The sequence below is a fragment of the Microcaecilia unicolor genome, chromosome 5 (genome assembly GCF_901765095.1).
Source record: "Microcaecilia unicolor chromosome 5, aMicUni1.1, whole genome shotgun sequence".
NCBI lineage: Eukaryota > Metazoa > Chordata > Amphibia > Gymnophiona > Siphonopidae > Microcaecilia > Microcaecilia unicolor.
The window spans coordinates 104,211,382-104,231,320 of record NC_044035.1 but is presented as its reverse complement, the minus strand read 5'-3'; the positions used below and the strand labels follow the sequence as shown (position 1 = coordinate 104,231,320).

Here is a 19,939-nt window from a genome sequence, read left to right as displayed (position 1 = left end):
CTTCCCTGGTTCTCAGCCTTCTGTTCTAACCATTAGGCTACTTTGCCATGAAACTGGGGAAGAAATGACATTGTTCAGCAGCATTTCTGGATATGCATACAGAAGGGGAGAGGGACATTAAAGGTCACCCCAAGGGTTATGAGCTGAGGAAACTGAAAAGGATAAGTGCCATCCACAGAGACAGAAAAAGAGGAATTGGATTCTTTGAAGTTTCTGGTGCAGAGAAGTAGATCATTCTGAGAGTCATCAACATAGAAAGAGAGAGGAGACTACAGCTCCATGGGGTGTAGAGCAAAAAGGGAAGAGAGCCTGCTAGTGGTGAAGAAACAGAATTGCATGTTTTCAGTACTACACTTGTTGACTGGATTCCAGCTGAGCGGTATACACTGCACTTACAACTATAATTTTTGTTATTTTACTTTTTATATTTATATAAATGTGTTTTATATTTAGTATTATCTCATTCCCCTTTTTGAGATATATTTTATCTTATCTATCATTCCCAGATAGTTATCTTGTTAGCAGACTGAATGTTGCTGCTATATGGGTAATTCCAGGCTCTGCCACCCTAGTATTTTCAGATTTTCAGTGGCACTATCTGAGTAAGTTCTGCTGAAAATTTGGATATGATCTGGTGAGTGAGACTTGTTCAGACTGGAGCTGCTCCTACCTGAATATCAGGTTTACCATTTTAAAAACTGTTGCTGGTGCAGAGCCTGGTAAAAACACTTGGTAGCTGGCATTTTTGTTGTACCTCATGAACTCTGTTGTGGAAGGTGGTAATGTCTGTATGAGGTATGGCTCTTGAGGCTTTGCAGTATAAGACACACTTTTCTGCCTACTTTCGTGTTACTGTAAAGTAAATGTTCCAAAGCCTTTCCAAACATTACAAAATTTTGAATTTTGATGTAAACTGAGGTAGGGGGGGAAATTACGACGATTACATTTCTAAGTAAATTGTTTTGGCTGCCCTCCTTCATATTCCCTCAAACGCATGTTCAGCTAGAAATGGAAAACCAAAATTTTCATTACACTTCACCTGTGCTATTAACAGGATCTAGCAGAAATAAAGTGAAAAGTTAGGGAGCTGTGAAAAACATCTGGCATATTGTTTACCAGGCAATTCTTGTGACCTATTTTATGCCTGAAAACGCTGATGCAAATAATGAAAATATACAAATAGAATATTATTTTTTTTTCTGGTATCTTTCCTTGTCTATGACTGGAACAAAACAACAGTTTTTTTGTTTCCTGCAGGAAGAAAAGCTTGAACATAATTTACAGACTCTAGCTTCTGACATGGCTCCATTGTACAAGAAACTTGCTCCCGAGGCTTTTCAAAACCAGGTATGTTTGTGCTTTTGATAGCCCTACGGCTTGGGCTCAAGATGTTACAATTTATTTTTGCTATCATATTGACCAGTGTGGTTGGCTGACTTTTGAAGCTTTCATATACCTAAAACTGTTTCCATTGCTTGATGCTTCTCCCTGGGTTTTAGGTATTTTGAGATTGGTGGCAATGCATTAGTGTAGAGTGAGCACATTCATGTAGTTTGAGAGCCATTGTATTTGATGTCTGGTTTTGCATAGTTGAGGAAAAGAAGTTCCTGTCTGCAGCCTTCCTACAAAAGCTGTCTTTTTGTATGATAAAATGTTCCTATTCTCCGTTATTCTTTAGAAGGGGAGGTGTACTGGAATTATTTCCCATGAAAAAGGTGCAAAGCAGCTTCAAACCCCTGTTAAGCGAGCCTGACGTTTCCTATAGCAAACAAGATCTCCAAGTGTCAAGATTTTTGAGTTCTGTGAGATAACTAAAACAACTAATTTGACTTCCATTTTAGATTTCACACAGATCCTGAAGGTCCAAGAAAAAGTGTTTTCAATGGCCAGGGTTTGATTAATGTAATGTAATCAAACTCAGATTGATCAGATGAGCACATGCGAGTTGCTAATGTGGTGAAGAGAGTTGGCCAAGAGTTGGTCTTGTGTTGGCCAAGTGCAGATTTTGATGTTACTTCACTGTATTACAGATTTAAAAAATGATAATCAAGGTACCCAGGTAGTTTTTTCTTACTTTATGGCTTTGCTTGGTGTAGCAATGTAACTTTTCTACAATCAACAGAATAAGAAGTATATACCCCAGGACTCAACAATCCCAGGCATCTTGTTACTATAAGCCTACAAATTTTGCTGTGGCACCCAGGATATTCATGCCCAGAATACTTCATTTTAACAGTCTGTTGCACTACATGGCTCTTGGTGAATTTGAGCCCTTCAGTACATGAACTGCCATTCTTGCAAGAGAGAAAACTCACAGAGTGCTTCACCGTGTGGGTGGTAGTATCAGCAGGATTTGTGGGGAAAGGGTGGATTATAGGCTGGGATGGCAGAGGCTGCCAAGTTAGGGTGGCAGACCAGCCAAAGGATGATTGATTAGCTGATGGGTGATAGAGGCGTACGTAGAGAGAGAAACTGGATACAGAATGGGGACTGAGGAAGTTCTCTGGGGATAGGATAGAGAATTGAAAGAGTACTGGGAATTTGGTGGGAGGATGAGAGGGAGGAGCGATCTGGGTCATGATGATAGGTGGAGTCCAAATGGAGACCTTTTATTTTGCTGGCAAAGTATAGAAAGATCATTGCTAATAAGTTTTGATTGGGAAGTTTGGTTCTATAATGTGGGTTGTACTAACTAAACCATTAATACAGCTGCTTGGTTCAATTTGCAGCCTATTCAATGTGTTGAGAGAAATTATATAATAAGAGACGTTTCTGCTTGTTGTCTGTGCAGTGGGGTGGAAGTACATCCTACAACCCTCACCTCCAGACACACACAAACAGACATAAGGGAAGGGATTTTGGGATTACAGTTGTAGCTCAAGGTGAGTGACATTCAGGTACAGTAGGTATCTCCTGTCCCTGGAGCGCTTATAATCTAATGGGACAATGATCAGAAGCAAACACAGATGCTATTACTAGCTCCTGCATTTGCTACCGCCTCATGATTGGAGCCCCTGAGCACATGAAACAACGTGCTCGCAGGCTCTGAACGCAGCTAGCATGGAAGTGCATTCTAAACAGGGCTCTTAGCACAAGTAGCATGCAAATGCATGCTAAACATATTCCTCCCCAATGATCAGCGAGCAGTGCGCTTAACCCTGTGCCAGCTTGGAGCTAGCGATAGGGTTTGCAGACCATTGGGGAGGAATGGTGAGCCTTGTCCAGCATGCATTTACATGCTAGCAGTCCCCCTATTCCCCCCAGTGCAAACCCTCGGCAGAAGCCCCCTTGCTCAGGAACCCCGACCCCAAGCCAACAACACAGGGGCTGAAGGTCCTGTAGACCTTCTGTCCCCCTATCCCCCCTACCCGACATGTTCAGGGGGGCTGGAGGTGCGGCGGACCTGCAGTCCCCCAGCTCCTCCAATACAAGTTCAGGGGGGCTGGAGATCCGGTGGGTATACTCGCTTCCCTTCCAGCAGTGCCACCTTGAAAATGGCAGTGCCCAGCCCTTCCTGGGGGAAACCATACCAGTGCATCCCAGGATTCACGGGGCAGGGCTGGGTGCTGCCATTTTCAAGGTGGCGCTGCTGGAAGAGGAGGGTGTATACCTCCCTCCTCCAACAAAGGTATGGGGGGTGGGGAAAAGGGCCACTAGACCCATCAGGTTTGGAGGGGGGGGGGGGGTTGATGTGCGGCCCACTGAGCCACCACGGCTTTTTTGGGGGTGACGCTAGGAGGGTGTTAGTGGAGCTGGAGACCCCCCCTTGAACTTGTGTCGGGGAGGGTCGGGGGGACTGGAGGTTTACCGGACATCCAGTCCCCTTGTTGTTGGCTTGGGGTGGGGGTTCAATGGCACTATGGGGTTTGGTGGTCCCATGGACCTCCAGCCCTTGTGTTTGACAGGTCTGGGCTTTTGACAGCCTAGACCTGTCAGACAAGTGCGGAGGGATTGTCCCTGAGCGCGTGCTCATGCGCAGTCCTCCTGCAGTTTACCCTATGACCACTCCTCCACCGACTGGGTCACAACTGCCTCTGAACAAGTTTCCCGCTCTCAAATTATCCCCATTGATTTCTAGGTTACTGGGGCCACACTCTGTGGTCCCACAGTTCCCATAAAACACAGACCCAACACACAAACCACCAGAATTCTTTATCAGTCCAGACAGGCAGAGGCAATAAACTGAAAATTGTTTATTGTCCTAAAAACAGTGAACAGAAAAAGTGCAATCAGCAAATAATAAAAGGTAACTGAACTATAGACAAATTATAAAACTATTTAAATGTTTGTTTACTTTCTAAGAAGTACCTGGGGAGATCAGGAAATATGCTGCTCACAGATTATCAAATATAACTGATCACAGGCAGGGCTGCCGAGAGGTGGGGGCAGGGGGGACAAAATTCCCCGGGCCCGGCGCCAGGGTCAGGCCGCAGACGCTGCAGTTCCCGGTCTCACGTGCCTGCCTCCTCGGCTCCAGGCCCCCTGCATTCGAAGCGGCAGTCACAGATCGCCTCCCTTCGGGCCTTCCTTCCCTGTGTCCCGCCCTCACGGAAACTGGAAGTTACATCAGACGAGGGCGGGAAACAGGGAGGGAAGGCCAGAAGAGAGGCAATCTGCGACTGCCGCCTTGAATGCAGGGGCTCCAGAGCCGTGGAAGCAGGCAGGTGAGACCGTGGACTGCAGTAGCGGGGGGAGGGACGGGGAGGCGGGGCGGTCTTGCCCCGGGCCCGGCCTAGTCTCTCGGCGGCCCTGATCACAGGGCTTCAGCAAAGAGATCTTTCTCTCTTTTTTTTTTTTTTTTTTTTTTTTTCCTGGCTGAAACTGGGCAAAAGCCAGTACATGCCAAATGAAATTGAGCGCCTGTTCCAAGCCCACAGTAGCTAGATGGCTGAAGGAGACTATCACGTCAGCCTATTTGCTTGCGGGGAAACAGGCTTTTCAGGCCTTATGGGCTCATTCAACAAGGCGTACAACAACATCCTAGGCGGAGACTACCTTGCTGGCTCTGGCAGATATTTGCAAGGTGGCAATGGTGTTCAACTCTGCATACCTTTGCCAAGCACTACAGGGTGGATGTTGTGACGTGCTTGGAAGATAGTTTTTGGGGCTTTAGTCCTCAAGGTGACTGCGCCAGGATCCCACCCACTCTAGGGATTGCTTTTGCAGGTTCTGAAACAGTGCAAAGCTACATAATGGAAGGAGAAATTAGTCTTACCTGATAATTTTCTTTCCATTAGTCCTTCCCACTATTCCAGAGACCCACTCGAAGTTTCTGGGATGTTTAGTTTGTGCAAAGTAATGGATCAAATAGCGACTGTCACCTTGTATGGTGCTTCATGCATATCTCTTGTTCTCTGTAAGTTGTCCAGAGGAGAGAGAGGTCCACGCGTTTGCTCATCTGGATAGTGTTAGGTTAGCGAGTTGTTTAAGGTTGTTGTGTTTATTCTGAGTTTCTCCTTACTGCTTGTATATGTAAATACTGAGGAGCTGGACTGAATGCCAAGAGAGATGGACACAATTATTCCACAGTTCTAGAATGGTGGAAATGAGTAATGGAAGAAAATTATCAGGTAAGATCTAATTTCTCCATGTGTTTGAGTAAAGGGTGTGTTTGCAAATTACAGTGAAATAATCCATTACATGTCTATATACCAAAATGCACAGAATGAATAGATTTGCTAGAGGACAGATATTAATGAGCACATACGGTCAGCCCCACAGCACGGTCTATTGCACATGATTCAATAGGAGACTGTCCATCATATGGTGACCTTATCCCCAGAGCTGCAGGCCTGATCCGAAATAGGCCATTTGCTGGATGTCCTAGCACTTTAACCACATATGCTCTGAAATGATGTTCCCAGAAGCACTGCATTAAAGTGTGAGCAGGTCTGTAAGGCCATAGCCTGCCATGCCAGTGAGTTCCTCTCCTACCTTAAGGTGTATCCTACAACTAACATGAAGCACTGCACTTCTTTGGGTACACATGCTATCCCAGACAGGACATCCAGGTATAGGTTGTACCATGAAGACATAGCTCTGATGCCCCTCACTGATAACTTGAGGACCTAGTCAAGCTGTTAGGTAGCCTAATCCTTGAATGCAGGTCTGAAGAGGCTATCTGTTGTGTGCCTATACCCTAGCCCCATGCCTTGGGCCCCCTTCCCATCACACTGCACCACCCTTCCTCCCCTCTACCACTTGTAAAAGAGCCTTCAGTGACAGCAATTGCAAATAGAACCCATAAGTAATATTCAGAGTGTGTAAGAGCCACATATGACGGATGTGGACCCCATCTCAAGTGGAGAGCATTTCCATAGTGATGCCTGAACACCCATCTATTCCAACAGTCCTTGGCACTTAGTCACTGTAGTCCGGCCCCAAAGCACTATGTGTGAAGGCAATTGGAGGGGCTGTTTGAGTCAAATATGGAGGCAGGGGTACCTAAAAGAGAAATGATCCCTTACCCTTGGAGAAATACAGTAGCAGTGGAGCTGGAGAAGGCTTGTCAATCAAAGGATCCAATCATTCATATCATTTGGCAAATCAGCAGTGCAACAGTGCTTCCACAGTCTGTCTTGTAGGGTGAATATGTCCTCTATTAAGTGAAGACTGTAGGTGCGTGACAGATACGAACTAGAAGACTCTTATCACCAGGAATAGTACCATGATATGCAGGGTACAGTCCCCAGTGTCAAATGCACTGTGATGCCCACAACAACATTTACCAGACCAACTCGGGACATTGGCAACCACAGTGTAACAAAAGAGGCCTAAGAGACAGATATGTACAGGGATGATGTGGGGCTCTGATGGAGGGAGAAAAGGGGAGGGCCAGGGGGCCAGCTGAAGCCCTTTCTAAGGGTGAGGGTTGGATCACAGGAATGAGATCCAATAACTGAGTAGGCACACAGGTCAAAACCATCTACCTGGTCTGCATGCCCTTTATAAAATTAGGCATGTATGTGCATACTCTGTTCACACAGCCTGCAGCATGTCACAACACAGAGAAGCTGGCTTAAGGCAAATTTCTTACAAGGAGGGCTTGAGACTCCTTGTGAGGGAAGTGAGGAAGAACTATGTGCTATATGGGGTGCTGGGGCCAGGGTTAGTTCCAATCAAAAAGAAGCCCTCTGGTAGGGCATACGCCTATTCCTCGGTGGTGTGTACCTTTAGAACTGCAATGTCAAGAGCCTCAAGAAGTGGCATTTTCTGTGGGATAGAACTCATCAGCTACACAACCCTTACAACCATTGAAAGGGAGGTACTAGAACACCGTAACAGCCAGGGGTGAAGCAACATGATGTGGCATGCAAGAAGATCAGGTGAGATTTATCTTATTCTATTCTCAGCTGTTCACCAGTGAAGTATGGTTGTGTATGCCCTACATTATAGTAGTTCTGTATTTAGACATTCCTTCCCTCCTGGCTTCCACATACCCTTCACATACCCAGATGAGGAACCTTCAGGTACTGTTGCATAGGGGATGTGGGCTTTGTCATATCTCACTCATCTCTGGCCTGGAACACAAACACTTGTATGTATTAGTGCCTCCATTATCTGTTCCACACTGGGGTCATGCTTTTCCTTCTCCCCTAGCCAGTCCTCCTCCACTCAATCTATCAGAGCAATGTTATGTTCCCTTCACTGAAAAGTATCATAGCAGTACAACAAATACGCATGCTGTCAGTCCAGTAGAGAGCCATCCTTTTTATACAAAGAGGCTAGGTAATGTAGAAAGTCAAGAACCAAACCACAGGTATTACCTCACAGAGGATAATGGAGCTGAATTGAAGATTTATTACAGTAGATGCTCGATATGGCAACATATCAAAAGATCAAAATAAAATTTGCATAAGAAATTTGTAAAAATATACAAATAAAAAATGTAATCACATGTAAATCATATAAAAAAAATCATCCTCAAAATATCTCTATATACACAAATAAGCTATCTAATAGCTTCCAAATGTTTAGTGTCATGCATATTTAAATCAATTATGTTGCATTATATACCCTCCTATATATTAATTTAACAGTGTCTGTACTCTTGTCCTGTTATTACAATATCATAATCAGAAATATTTTTAATCTGCCTTTTTTCAACTTATTATACAAAATTACAAAGATGCATTTCAAACGAGGCAGATCAGCATTAATTGTTTGATCTTTTCAGAATGTTATATTTTACATAATGATGTGTTCAACAATTCGTGAAATAGTTTAAAAGACAGCAGTCAGCAAGCTTAAAAATAAAAGTATGCACTATAAAACTGTGCCCTTAAACCAGGGGCGTAGCCAGACCTCGAGGTGGGAGGGTTCAGAGCCCAAGGTGGGGGAGGTAACATTTTGGTCGCTACCCCACCGCCACCCACTCCGCCGCTGCCCCTGCTTCTTCCCCACCCACTGCCACCGTTGTATACCCCCGCCAACTGAAGCACCACCATCACAAATTCTTTGGCTGGCGGGGGTCCCCAATCCCCACCAGCTGAAGACTTCGTCTAGCGCTTTTCTCTGGCACCGCTGCATTGCCTACCCTGCTCTCTCTTCCCCACACGTCCGGCACACACTCCTTTTAGTGAAACAGCTTGCCCGATATGAGGGGAAGACAGAGCAGGGGCAGGCAATGTGGCAGCACCGCTGCAGACCAACGCTGGATGAAGTCTTCTGCAGGCGGGGGTTGGGGACCCCCGCCAGCCAACCAGGGGCCCAGGCCCCTGTGGCCAACCTAGCAACACCACTGCCTTAAACCAAACCATGCACATTGGGGGTAATTCTCTACAGGTTGATATTGACAATTGCCATTATAGAATACTAGTGTAAGTTATGCATCTAACTTTAGGTGCAAGCACTTAAGGTAGCTCAGTAGTTGGTATAAATGCTTGCACCTGACTGTTCTCAAGTTCATATCTGATTGTATTCTATAACCAGAGTACATAAATGCTAGGCATGCTCCTTACTCACCCATTCCACTCTCAGGTCCACACCCCCTCGAAGTTGCACTTTATGGATTTTGCATGCAAATTTGTAGAATACCAACTAAGCACAGTTATGCACATAACTGCAAATTAGTACCAGTGCCAATTATTGATGGTTAAAGCTAATTAACAGCTAATTTAATAAGTTGCATGCGTAATTGCTACTATTCCGTAACTTGCGTGCTAAGCATCATGTTGTACACAAATGTTTATAGAATCAGGGGGGATAGTGCATAATACATGTGATTTAATTTTTATCATTTGTATGGCATCTTTATTCACTTCTTAATGCATGTTCTGTTTGTTATTTTAGTCTTTTAATGTGTTTACCCATGATATAAAGCTGAGGGCAAAACGTGGTCACATCAGGTATCTACTGTAATGATTCTTCAGTTCAACTCTATTATCCTCTATGTACTAATGCCTATGATTTGGTTCTAAAACAAGTACATATTCTACTCAGCTAATAAATCTAGCCTTTTGGTCTTGCTGCAAGATATCCTGTGTAGAATCAGTAAAGATTAATACTTGTCCTTTTACATGATGTACTAAGGCTACAGTCTGTTCAGTAGGTATGCCATATGTTGTAAAATAACAGTGAGTGTCTGTTACCTGCTGCTATGATTCACAGCTCCAGCTAGTGACGCGTGCATTCATGAATTGCTGGACCTTTGTGCTGTCACATCTCAGTCGTTACTGATGTGCTGCTGTTTTCTATCGTACAGATGCTGCAGTAGGACACTAGGCTGGAGAAGGCAGCAGGGAGGAGTGGAACAGTGCCTCCCAAGTTCAGGAGGCCAGCAGCCACCATCATCTGCCAACCAAGATGACTCAGGACTAGAAGGTGTGGCACCTGAGGGCCTGGAGAGGAGGAAGACCAGGGTGAAGAGTGTGTATATATGGTAGAGGAGCTGTAGGATATAACAGAGGAGGAAGAGGTTGAGATTGATAAGGTATTTGCAGGGGAGCCAGCAGAGGAGACTGATCACCAGCCAGAGGAGGTTGAGGCAGAGGACATGATGGCACCTTACATCAGTGACCCTGGGTAGGAAGATAACATAGTATTAGAGCTTGTGTGCAACATCAAATGGCAACACACCCTGCTCAGGGTTAAAAGTAGTCTTCCATGAGGATGTTCTGGGTCTGTGACCTACATTGGACGAAAGACGGAGTAGCATGGATGAGAGACTGGATGTCATTGGAACTGAACTCCAGACCCTTAATTGTACCCTGGCTTCCTTGTTCCCCCAGCTGGTCAAATGCCTACTAAAATCTGGAACACCCTCGTCAACCAGCTTAGCATTTGTGTGCTCCCCTGTCCTCTTCAGTCTACTTTACCCCACCACTTAGCCTGGCCCTAATGGTGTGATGCAATACCTGGTCTTCTCTGACTTCTGTGGGAGGCCAAGTGGGCATTTGGTGTAGGGCTTAGTGGATCAGTCTGTCCAGGGCAGCCCTCTGTCTCTCAGCAGGCTCTGTGCTACAGTTCACATCTGTACCCACTCCTTCAAGTGGCTGTGGCAGAGGGAAGACGTATGGAATGGGAGGCTTAGCCACGCACAGGGTATGGGAAGGGTTGAGAATATGGGGGCGCATCAGACAACTTGGCACACTGACACGTGGCAGAGGAATATTTTGTTATTGGGGGCACATTAAGCACACAGATATGCTTGGGACACATTATTGGGAGGGGGGTTATGTACTTTGGGGTACTTGTAATAAAATATGCTCCCCTTAGAAATGTGTCTGCATGAGTTCATTCCTTGCAGCCAGAGCACGCTGGTGGGCCTGTGGGGGTATCGGATCCAGAGGTTGCACAGCCTTCCTCTCTCCATCGCTCTTTGTGCGTGGCAGTGCTGGTCGTTCTGGTTCAGGAATCCTGCAGTTCGGGGCTAGGTTGGAGCATGCAGAGATACGAGGAAGAACACTCCTCTGCACTGAATCAAGAATATCATGAGCATGCCGTGAATATGCCGCACGCTATGCCCAGGGTGCAGAGTAATTTTTTCTTTGACCTGTCCAGGCACCTGAAGTGAGATGTCAGCATGCCAGGTGTAATTTCTGTGACTGCCCTGGTCTTCCTGTGTGTCTTGGTTCAAGCTGCTTCCCTCAGGGTTGAGTGTGGGCACCTTCAATCAATTCTTGATTTGATAGTCTTTGTCTCCTTCAAGGGAAAAAGCAGAGAGAATACGAATGATGGTGTACTTGATGTTGTGGAGGTTGGCACATCACTGCATTGGTGGTCTCGGAGATTTGCAAGGCTGGTTGTTGCACAAAGAGGCATCTGTGGGGAGAAAAAAGCAGGTTACTGATTCTTAGGGTGTGGGTGGGTGTTTTATGTTCACCAAGAAGCTATTAACCAGTGATCTGGCTTCTCCTATAGGTCCAATTGTGACAGGAGCCTATCTAGCAAGCACCCACATCTGTTATAATTGGAAGCATTACAGACTGTGTGCATGTTAAGGGAATGAAAGGACTTTCAGTTGCAGTGGATGGGCTCTTTACCTGCAAATGGTCTTATGGCTATGTGCGTGCAGTCAGTGGTCCCAAGAACAGAGGGGAATTGTGCCAGCTCATAAAATTATTTCATAGTTTGGTGTTGCTAATGGTCTTGTTTAGAGAAGAGAATATATTATGTGTGTCTCCTGAGAAAGACCTGTATCAATTTAGGAATGCAGTGTGAGGTGGCTTGCCGGTTTTTGCTTGCTGTGGTCCCGAGGGGTGTCTGAAAGGATCCATTGGTGAGGAGTGCTAAGCCATTTTCATGCAGTGGGCTTTAGGCCTGCCTGCCTCCAGCTGGTTGCACAGGGGTAGTAGTATTTCCTTATCGAATCTGAACCTGGGCTGGGAGACCTCCTCTGTCATATATATGAACTGTGTTCTAAACATGTGTATCCCCTTTACAGGGGTCTTCCACTGCCCACAAGAGTAACACCTTGCTTACGCTCGTGCTTGTCACCACCACCAGCAGTATCCAGCACCCACCACCAGCTATGGCACAGAGACACACACACTGAGATGAACAGAGGGGCACAAACTGCAGGATACAGATGGACACACAGTGGTAGAGGGACACAGCCAAGTAGACTCACTCATGCATAGAAACAAAGAGTGAGAAGATGAGCTTTAGGGGGGTGTTAGAGAGCAAGAAGGGAGCAGAATGGGTAACAATGGGACAGTAGAAAGTTTAGTGAGGGCAGAGTTGATAGGTTGAGGCAGGGTGAGGACTTAGCATGCACTGAGTTGCCAAACAGCAGCACAATGAACCATGCAGCTCTCGAGGTCAAAAGGAATATTTTTCATTCTAGTCATTGTGCTATATATAGCAGGTGTAAATGTGGCTGTGTACTTTCAGTGAGATACATCCGCCCAATGCTTGTGCACAGCAGCATAGCCAGACACCCAATTTTGAGCGGGCCTGAGCTCAAAGTGGTTGGGCATGACAACCTCGCTCCTGCCCGGCATCTCTCCATCCCCCCAGGCAATCTGGGGCGTCATTTAACTCTATTCCCCACCGGTCCCCACCCTAGTACTTTTAAATCCTTTAGGTCTTCGCTAGCAGTAAGCAACTCATTCCTCTTGCCTGTGCTGGTTCTGAGCGGGACCAGGAAGTTGCGTCGGAGGGAAGGCTTGGGCTGGTGTGACCAGGGGGAATGTGTTGCTGCTCAGTGCCCGCAAAGAACTAAAGGATTTAAGGGTACTCATGGGGGGACGGGGTCAGGGGAGTAGACTTAAATGACCCCCCCCCCTCTCCAATATGCCAGGAGTCTTCAACTGGTGGAGCTTGGGCATCCTGCCAGCCACATTGCTGTTGTGCCGCTGCTGGGTGGGTCTGAGTCCAAAATGGGTGGGCCTGGGCCACTGCTTATGGAATATGTTATATGTGTGTACTTTCCAGTCTTGCACAGTGCATGTCCATACTGTACCTCAAACACACTGCTTTTGTAGGTGTATACTTGTGCATTTATATACATGATGCATACATTTCTCTCCTTTATAGGACTGCACTTAGCATGTTCCCTGCTGTTTGGGTGCCTGCCTGCCTGCTTGCTGTTTTTAGGCTTGCACTTGGTGCCTAACATTTATATAATTGCCTCTATATAATGCTTTGATAAACTTTAAATATAAACTATATTCCAATAAGGCTTATAGTTCATGTTTAACCCGCACACAAAATGTGATTGTTTAATACACATTTGAAACCTATTAGCCATACTGCCAGTAACCACAATTTCATCCAGCTTTAGCAGCTGACCATTTGTGCATGTTTATTAAACATTCGTAATTGAGAACCTAGGTTTGGAATAGTAAGAGAGAATGAAGAGAGTCCAAAAGTGTGAATGAATAAAAGATTTAAACTTATGTCATTATTATTAGCTATATTTAAGGTACTTACACATGTCTGAGGTGAATATACAACTGGAAATAGCTAGAGTTGAAGTCTTGATTGTTGGCACTAGTTCATGAATTTCAGATGTGCTAATTCAGATCTTTTGTAGGTCTGTTACTTTATGTACTTTTATCCTTGATATAAAAATAATACTTTCAGGTCACACTATAGCACAAATGGCATGCACTACATCAAGACCCTTATTTTAGAAGCTCTATTTGTGTTCTGGACATCTGAAAACTCGTATTTAGACATCCATATTGCATGGCTGTCCAAATCCTGCTTATTGTTTAATTAAAAACAAAACAAAACAAGAGGTCTTTTTTAAACTGCAGAATGCACTTACAATGTAAAGGTGCACAAAAAAGAAACATAGCAAGCCAAAGTTGTACAAAAAGCATGAAAGAAATCCAACAAGAACCCTCTGTATTTTAACATTTTTTCTCTTTTTTTACATGAAAACAAATGACTAAAAATAAAAGGAGGAAAAAGAACAGGGATATAACTGCAAGTACCTATAGAGATCTTCAGTAAAAAGAAGGCCCCCCTCCCTCAGAATATTTCAAATTATGTACAGAAGCCCAAATTTTGTGCCATCTCCCAACAGTGTTACGCCTCATTCAAATCCTGATTTTTTTTATATGGATGTCTAAAACCGCACTATGCCCTTAGGGGCCAAAATTTGAATGTCTTAACTCCAATTTCAGAAGGGAAACGGACATCTATGGGCTTTGGTTATTTAGATCTGGTACGTGGCATATCTAAGTTACAGAAAGGTGCTTTGAATATCTGTCAGCAAGTCACCTCCTTAATTCCCCAGTGGTGGTGTTTCCCCTCCCTCTCCTGAATGTGAAACTAGCAGGGGAGGTGGGGCTCTATGATAGCTTCAGGAACTATGGATGTTAATGTAATAAAACCTTTTTTTTAATGAACTTTTTAATAACTCGCTATGCAGATCTGAAAAAATCCCCAATGGTTACTGCAGTTGGCTGAGAACCAAGGGACCTAGGTTCAACTCCCACTTCAACTCTTTGTGATTTTCTTTTTTATTTTTTTTTTATTTTTTAATACCTACTGTACCTGAATAAGTATGTAATTATTGCCATACTGGGACAGACCGAAGGTCCATAAAGCCCAGCATCCTGTTTCCAACAGTGGCCAATCCAGGTTGCAAATACCTGGCCAGATCCTGAAAAAGTTCAATACATTTTATGCTGCTTATCCCAGAAATAGCAGTGGATCTTCCCCAAGTCAATTTAATAGTGGTCTATGGACATTTCCTTTAAATCCCGCTAAACTAACTGCCTTTACCACATTCTCTGGCAATGAATTCCAGAGTTTAATTACACGTTGAGTGAAGAAAAATGTTCTCCGATTCGAATTAAATTTACTACTTTGTAGCTTCATTGCATGCCCCCTAGTCCTAGTATTTTTAGAAGAGTAAACAAACAATTCGCGTCTACCCGTTCCACTCCACTCTTTATTTTATAGACCTCTATCATATCTCCCGTCGGCCGTCTTTTCTCCAAGCTGAAGTGCCCTACAAGCTTCAGCCTTTCCTTATAGGGAAGTTGTCCCATCCTCTTTATCATTTTCGTTGCCCTTCTCTGTACCTTTTCTAATTCCACTATATCGTTTTTGAGATGCAGCGACCAGAATGGAACATAATATTTGAGGTGCAGTCGCACCATGGACCGATACAAAGGCATTATAACGTCCTCACTTTTGTTTCCCATTCCTTTCCTAATAATACCTAACATTCTATTTGCTTTCTTAGCTGCCGCAGCACACTGAGCAGAAGGTTTCAACGTATCATCAACAATGACGCCAAGATCCCTTTCTTGGCCGGTGACTCCTATCGTGGAACCTTGCATTACGTAGCTATAGTTCAGGTTCCTCTTTCCCACATGCATCACTTTGCACTTGCTCACTTTAAATGTCATCTGCCATTTAGACTCCCAGTCTTGTAAAGTCCTCTTGTAATTTTTCACAATTCTCTTGTGATTTAACAAACTTTGAATAACTTTGTGTCATCAGCAAATTTAATTACCTCACTAGTTACTCCCATCTCTAGATCATTTCTAAATGTTAAAAAGCAGTGGTCCCACCACTGACCCCTGGGGAACCCCACTATCTACCCTTCTCCATTGAGAATACTGACCATTTACTCTCTGTTTTCTATCCTTGAACCAGTTTTTAATCCACAATAGGACACTACCTCCTATCCCTGAAGGCTGTTGAAGTGGTGTCTGGTACAGTAGGTGTTTTTCTGTCCATGGAGATCTCACAATTTAAAATAAAAAAAAAATCACAGATCGACAAAATGGGATTTGAACCTGGGTCCTCTGTACCTCAGCCCACTGCTCTAACCACTAGGCTATCTGCTCTGCATGAACATCTGTGTGTCCATTTTATAACATGGACCTTCTTATGCTGGTCCCTTGTTTTGCCTTGTTAAAATTATGGACATTTCAGTTTATAAAACTGATGTTCCTGTTGGCCTTCACCAGCACGTGGACATCCATTTTTCATGTGTTTTAGAACTGACTATACGTTGGTAGATCCTATTTTAAAGTACATGAGCAATTGACATCCATATGTGATATACTGACTTGGACGTCCTTTCTTAAATGATACTCCACACATTGGGGGTAAGCTGACCATTGCTTGGAGAATGTGATTTGTAGTTTTGTGCCTACAAAAAAAGGTTTCCTGAATTTACTACTCGAACTAAGATTTCCTTGAATGAGAGGATGACGAGCATTTATTTAAATCTTTTTATTAAACAATATAAGAAACAGAAATTATTGCAAAATCACATTTTAAGTAAACAGTCCAGCTTATTTTCGAAAGAGATCACCGGCCATCTTCCGACACAAATCGGCCATCTCGTGAAGCCAGCCAAATCGCTATAATGGAAAGCCGATTTTGGCTGGCTCCAACTGCTTTCTATCACAGAGCCAGCCAAACTTCAAGGGGGCGTTTCGGCAGGGTAGCGAAGGCAGAACGAGGCGTGGTTATGAGATGGCCGGCTTCAGCTGATAATGGAAAAAAGATGGCCGGCTCTTGACAAGCATTTCGCCGGCTTCCCTTGGTCCATTTATTTTCAGGACCAAGTCTAAAAAAAAGTGCCCCAATTGACCAGATGACCACCGGAGGGAATCGGGGATCACCTCCCCTTACTCCCCCAATGGTCACCAACCCCCTCCCACACAAAAAAAACCTTTTTTGCCAGCCTGAAATGTCATACCCAGCTCCCTGACAGCAGTATGCAGGTCCCTGGAGCAGTTTTTAGTGGGTGCACTGCACTTCAGATAGGCAGACCCAGGCCCACCCCACCCCCCCACCTGTTACACTTGTGGTGGTAAATGGGAGCCCTCCAAACCACCGCAGAAACCACTGTACCCACATCTAGGTGCCCCCCCTTCACCCATAAGGGCTATGGTAATGGTGTAGAGTTGTAGGGAGTGGGTTTTTTTTTTTGGGGGGGGGGGGCTCAGCACCCAAGGTAAGGGAGCTATGCACCTGGGAGATATTTTAATTTTTTTTTTTTTTTTAGAAGTGCCTCCTAGGGTGCGCGGTTGGTGTCCTGGCATGTCAGGGGGACCAGTGCACTACAAATGCTGGCTCCTCCCACGACCAAATGCCTTGGATTTGGCCGGGTTTGAGATGGCCGGCATTAGTTTCAATTATGGGCGAAAACCGAGGCCGGCCATCTCAAACCCGGCTATCTTCGACATTTGGCAGGCCCCAACTGTATTATCGAAACGAAAGATGGCCGGCCATCTTTTTTGATAATACAGTTCAGGACCGCTTTTTGCGGCGCCAGTCATCTAGATGGCCGGCTCCGTTCGATTATGCCCCTCAGTATTACCTACCCCAAACCCATAAACCTATTATCTCATCTTCCCCTTTTAGGCTGCAAACACTGCACCCAGGGCTTTGGTTCTGATACTGCATTTCCAATACCCTTATCCATTGCCCTTCCTTATGCAAGTCTCCCACCCTAATTTTTAGCTGCTTATAATCAGGATCGAGCCACACTCTGAATGCAGTAGTTCTATAGTAAGAGAAATGGCTACATTTAGGGGTGTGTGTCATACCTTGAAGTTCCAGTAGTAATTTAGAATCAATTTCGCCAGCCCTAGGAGGAGGGTGGTACTTCCTGTGCCTAACATTGCAGGATACATTTTCTCCACACACTTTAAGCCTTACTGGTAAGTATTGTAGCAGCCTTTTCTGTGATACAGGAAGCCCAGAGCTTGAGCCCTAATTGATTGCCCAATCAGCTTTTCAAAATATTGATTGATAGGCCTCTAGAATTGTTACATTTTTATTACAGCCCCAGAAAACATGGCCCTAGAGTATTATGAGAGGCTACATTTTAAACACATAGAAGAGTCAACCTGGTCTATCTTGTGAGCTTGGATTTGTGAGAAATATGTCCTGTAGAGACTCCATAAATTGGCATTTCTGTAACTGTGAACTGTTAAGGGAACATGTCTTAAAGGTACAACATTACTGTCTGCTGCTGAAAAGATATTAAGAACCACTTTATAGAGAACTTTATGAAATTAATACTGATATTTTCCCCAGTGTATTGAAATCTACAAAGTCTCTGATTTTGGCCCTGAAGCACGTTTAGCGTCCTAACAAATCGATGCAGTGTAGTAATGGATGATAGACAAACTAGTCAACCTGCCAGATGGGGATGTGCTGCAGTAACTCTGTGTATGACATAAATTTGCCATCCTCCTGTAACAGATGTTGGACCAAGATTACTCAGTCACTAGTCTAGCAGATTAAGGTGGCATTATTTAGATCTGGAAAGCATTCTCCTGAATAGGTCATAAAATGCTGCTATTGGGGTTTTGATGCCAAAGGGGCACTGGAGTTGTCTAAATCTCACCTAAGGAGTTTTAAGAGTATTGTGCAGTAGTAGGTGGTAGGGCAAGCCAGGAGTGAAAAATACTTTTTTGCAAAAGGCACGGGTGGGGAGAGGGGTGTATTTTCATCTCTTTCCAGGAGCCAATCCCTAAGGTGACAAAGGCAAGATGGATTATACTTTTTTAAAATCTGGCAAACCTAGGCCTTGAAAACACAAGTTACCATACAAGTATCCCATCTGTAACTTGGATTTGTTTCCTCCCCCAACAGTATTTAGTAATTTTCCTCTTCAATATTTTCAGATCCTGCCCCAGCAAATGATTGGGGGTAATCTGTAGGATACTCACAGGCTCATTTTCAAAGCACTTAGCCTCCCAAAGTTCCATAGAAACCTATGGAACTTAGCCTCCCAAAGTGCTTTGAAAATATGCATCATAGCCATTTTGGAAAATAAAGTGCTGTTCAAAACAAGCATATCCAATCACTTGATGATAAAGATAGACTATCCCAACTCACCAACTGTCATTTTGGCTAGCGTAAGGAGCGTATGTACATTCATAGCATTTAACTGTCAAAGATCAGTGATCAACTATACACCTAAATACTTGAAAGTGTCTGAGGCCCATTGTATGGGAAATATACCTCCCCATCCCATTTGGAACTTATCTGTGGACAAGGCTTCTAATTTGGAAATAGTTAATTTTAAGCCCAAAAAGTCCCCAAATTCCTGAAAATTTGCCATAAGTGCAGGAAGAGATGTGCAAGGATCAAAAAGGTGTCTTAGTAAATAGTCTGCAAAATGGCTATTTTCAATATTTGACTCCCCAGTTTGACTTATTGTGTCTGATTAAAGGATCTAAAGTTAATTTGAACAGTAAAGGGAAATGGGACTTGATATATACTGCCTTTCTGTGGTATTTTGCAACTACATTCAAAGTGGTTTACATATATACAGGTACTTATTTTGTACTTGGGGCAATGGAGGGTTAAATGACTTGCCCATAGTCACTAGGAGCTGCAGTGGGAATTGAACCCAGTTCCCTAGGATCAAAGTCTGCTGCACTAACCACTAGGCTACTCCTCCACTCTAAAGGGGCTATGGGACAATCCTGTTGAGTTCCTCTATGAATGGTAAATGGATCAGATTGAATACCATTCATTCCCTCTATGTCACGGTCTCAGGCTCTCGGACAAGCGGCAGCAGTAGGCAAGACCCCAACCAGGACTGGGTAACAAGCAAGGCAGGAGAAGCTGTAGACTGTCAAAGCTGGAACAACTGAACTGGAACTACAGCAGTAGGCAAGCAGGGAATAAGCAGGGCAGAGAAGCTGGTCTTCACCTGCGCTTGACCACCATTCCCTAAGGGTTGAGCCCCCAGGTGCAGGCAGCCGGCAGGACTTACTGGACTGAGCCTGCAGACAGACTGGACCAAGAGGATTCTCACACCAGACACTAAACAAGCTTGACTAAAACAGGGTTCTGGACTTCTGGATTCAGGAGACTCAGACAGGGTATCGGATACAGAAACAAGCTTGACTGAAACAGGGTTCAGGATTAGGGTACTCAGACAGGAGGGAAAGTAAGCCAAAAGCAGACAGGGTTGGAATCAAGACAGAGGTGCCCACAGGCGCCCAGACAAGAACAAGGCTGCAGTGCTAAATACAAAGGATTCAGGGTTCTCAGG

The 19,939-nt window shown here is 44.5% G+C and overlaps 1 protein-coding gene across 1 annotated transcript in view; it reads left to right on the top strand.

The window, feature by feature from the left end:
* The window catches only part of TET1 (tet methylcytosine dioxygenase 1), a gene marked incomplete at its 5' end in the record, with an annotated part of 110,832 nt that overhangs the window by 72,316 nt on the left and 18,577 nt on the right, over window positions 1–19,939 (top strand). The window contains 1 exon segment of the mRNA XM_030204971.1: window positions 1,258–1,347. Within this exon segment, the coding sequence (XP_030060831.1) occupies window positions 1,258–1,347 (90 nt within the window).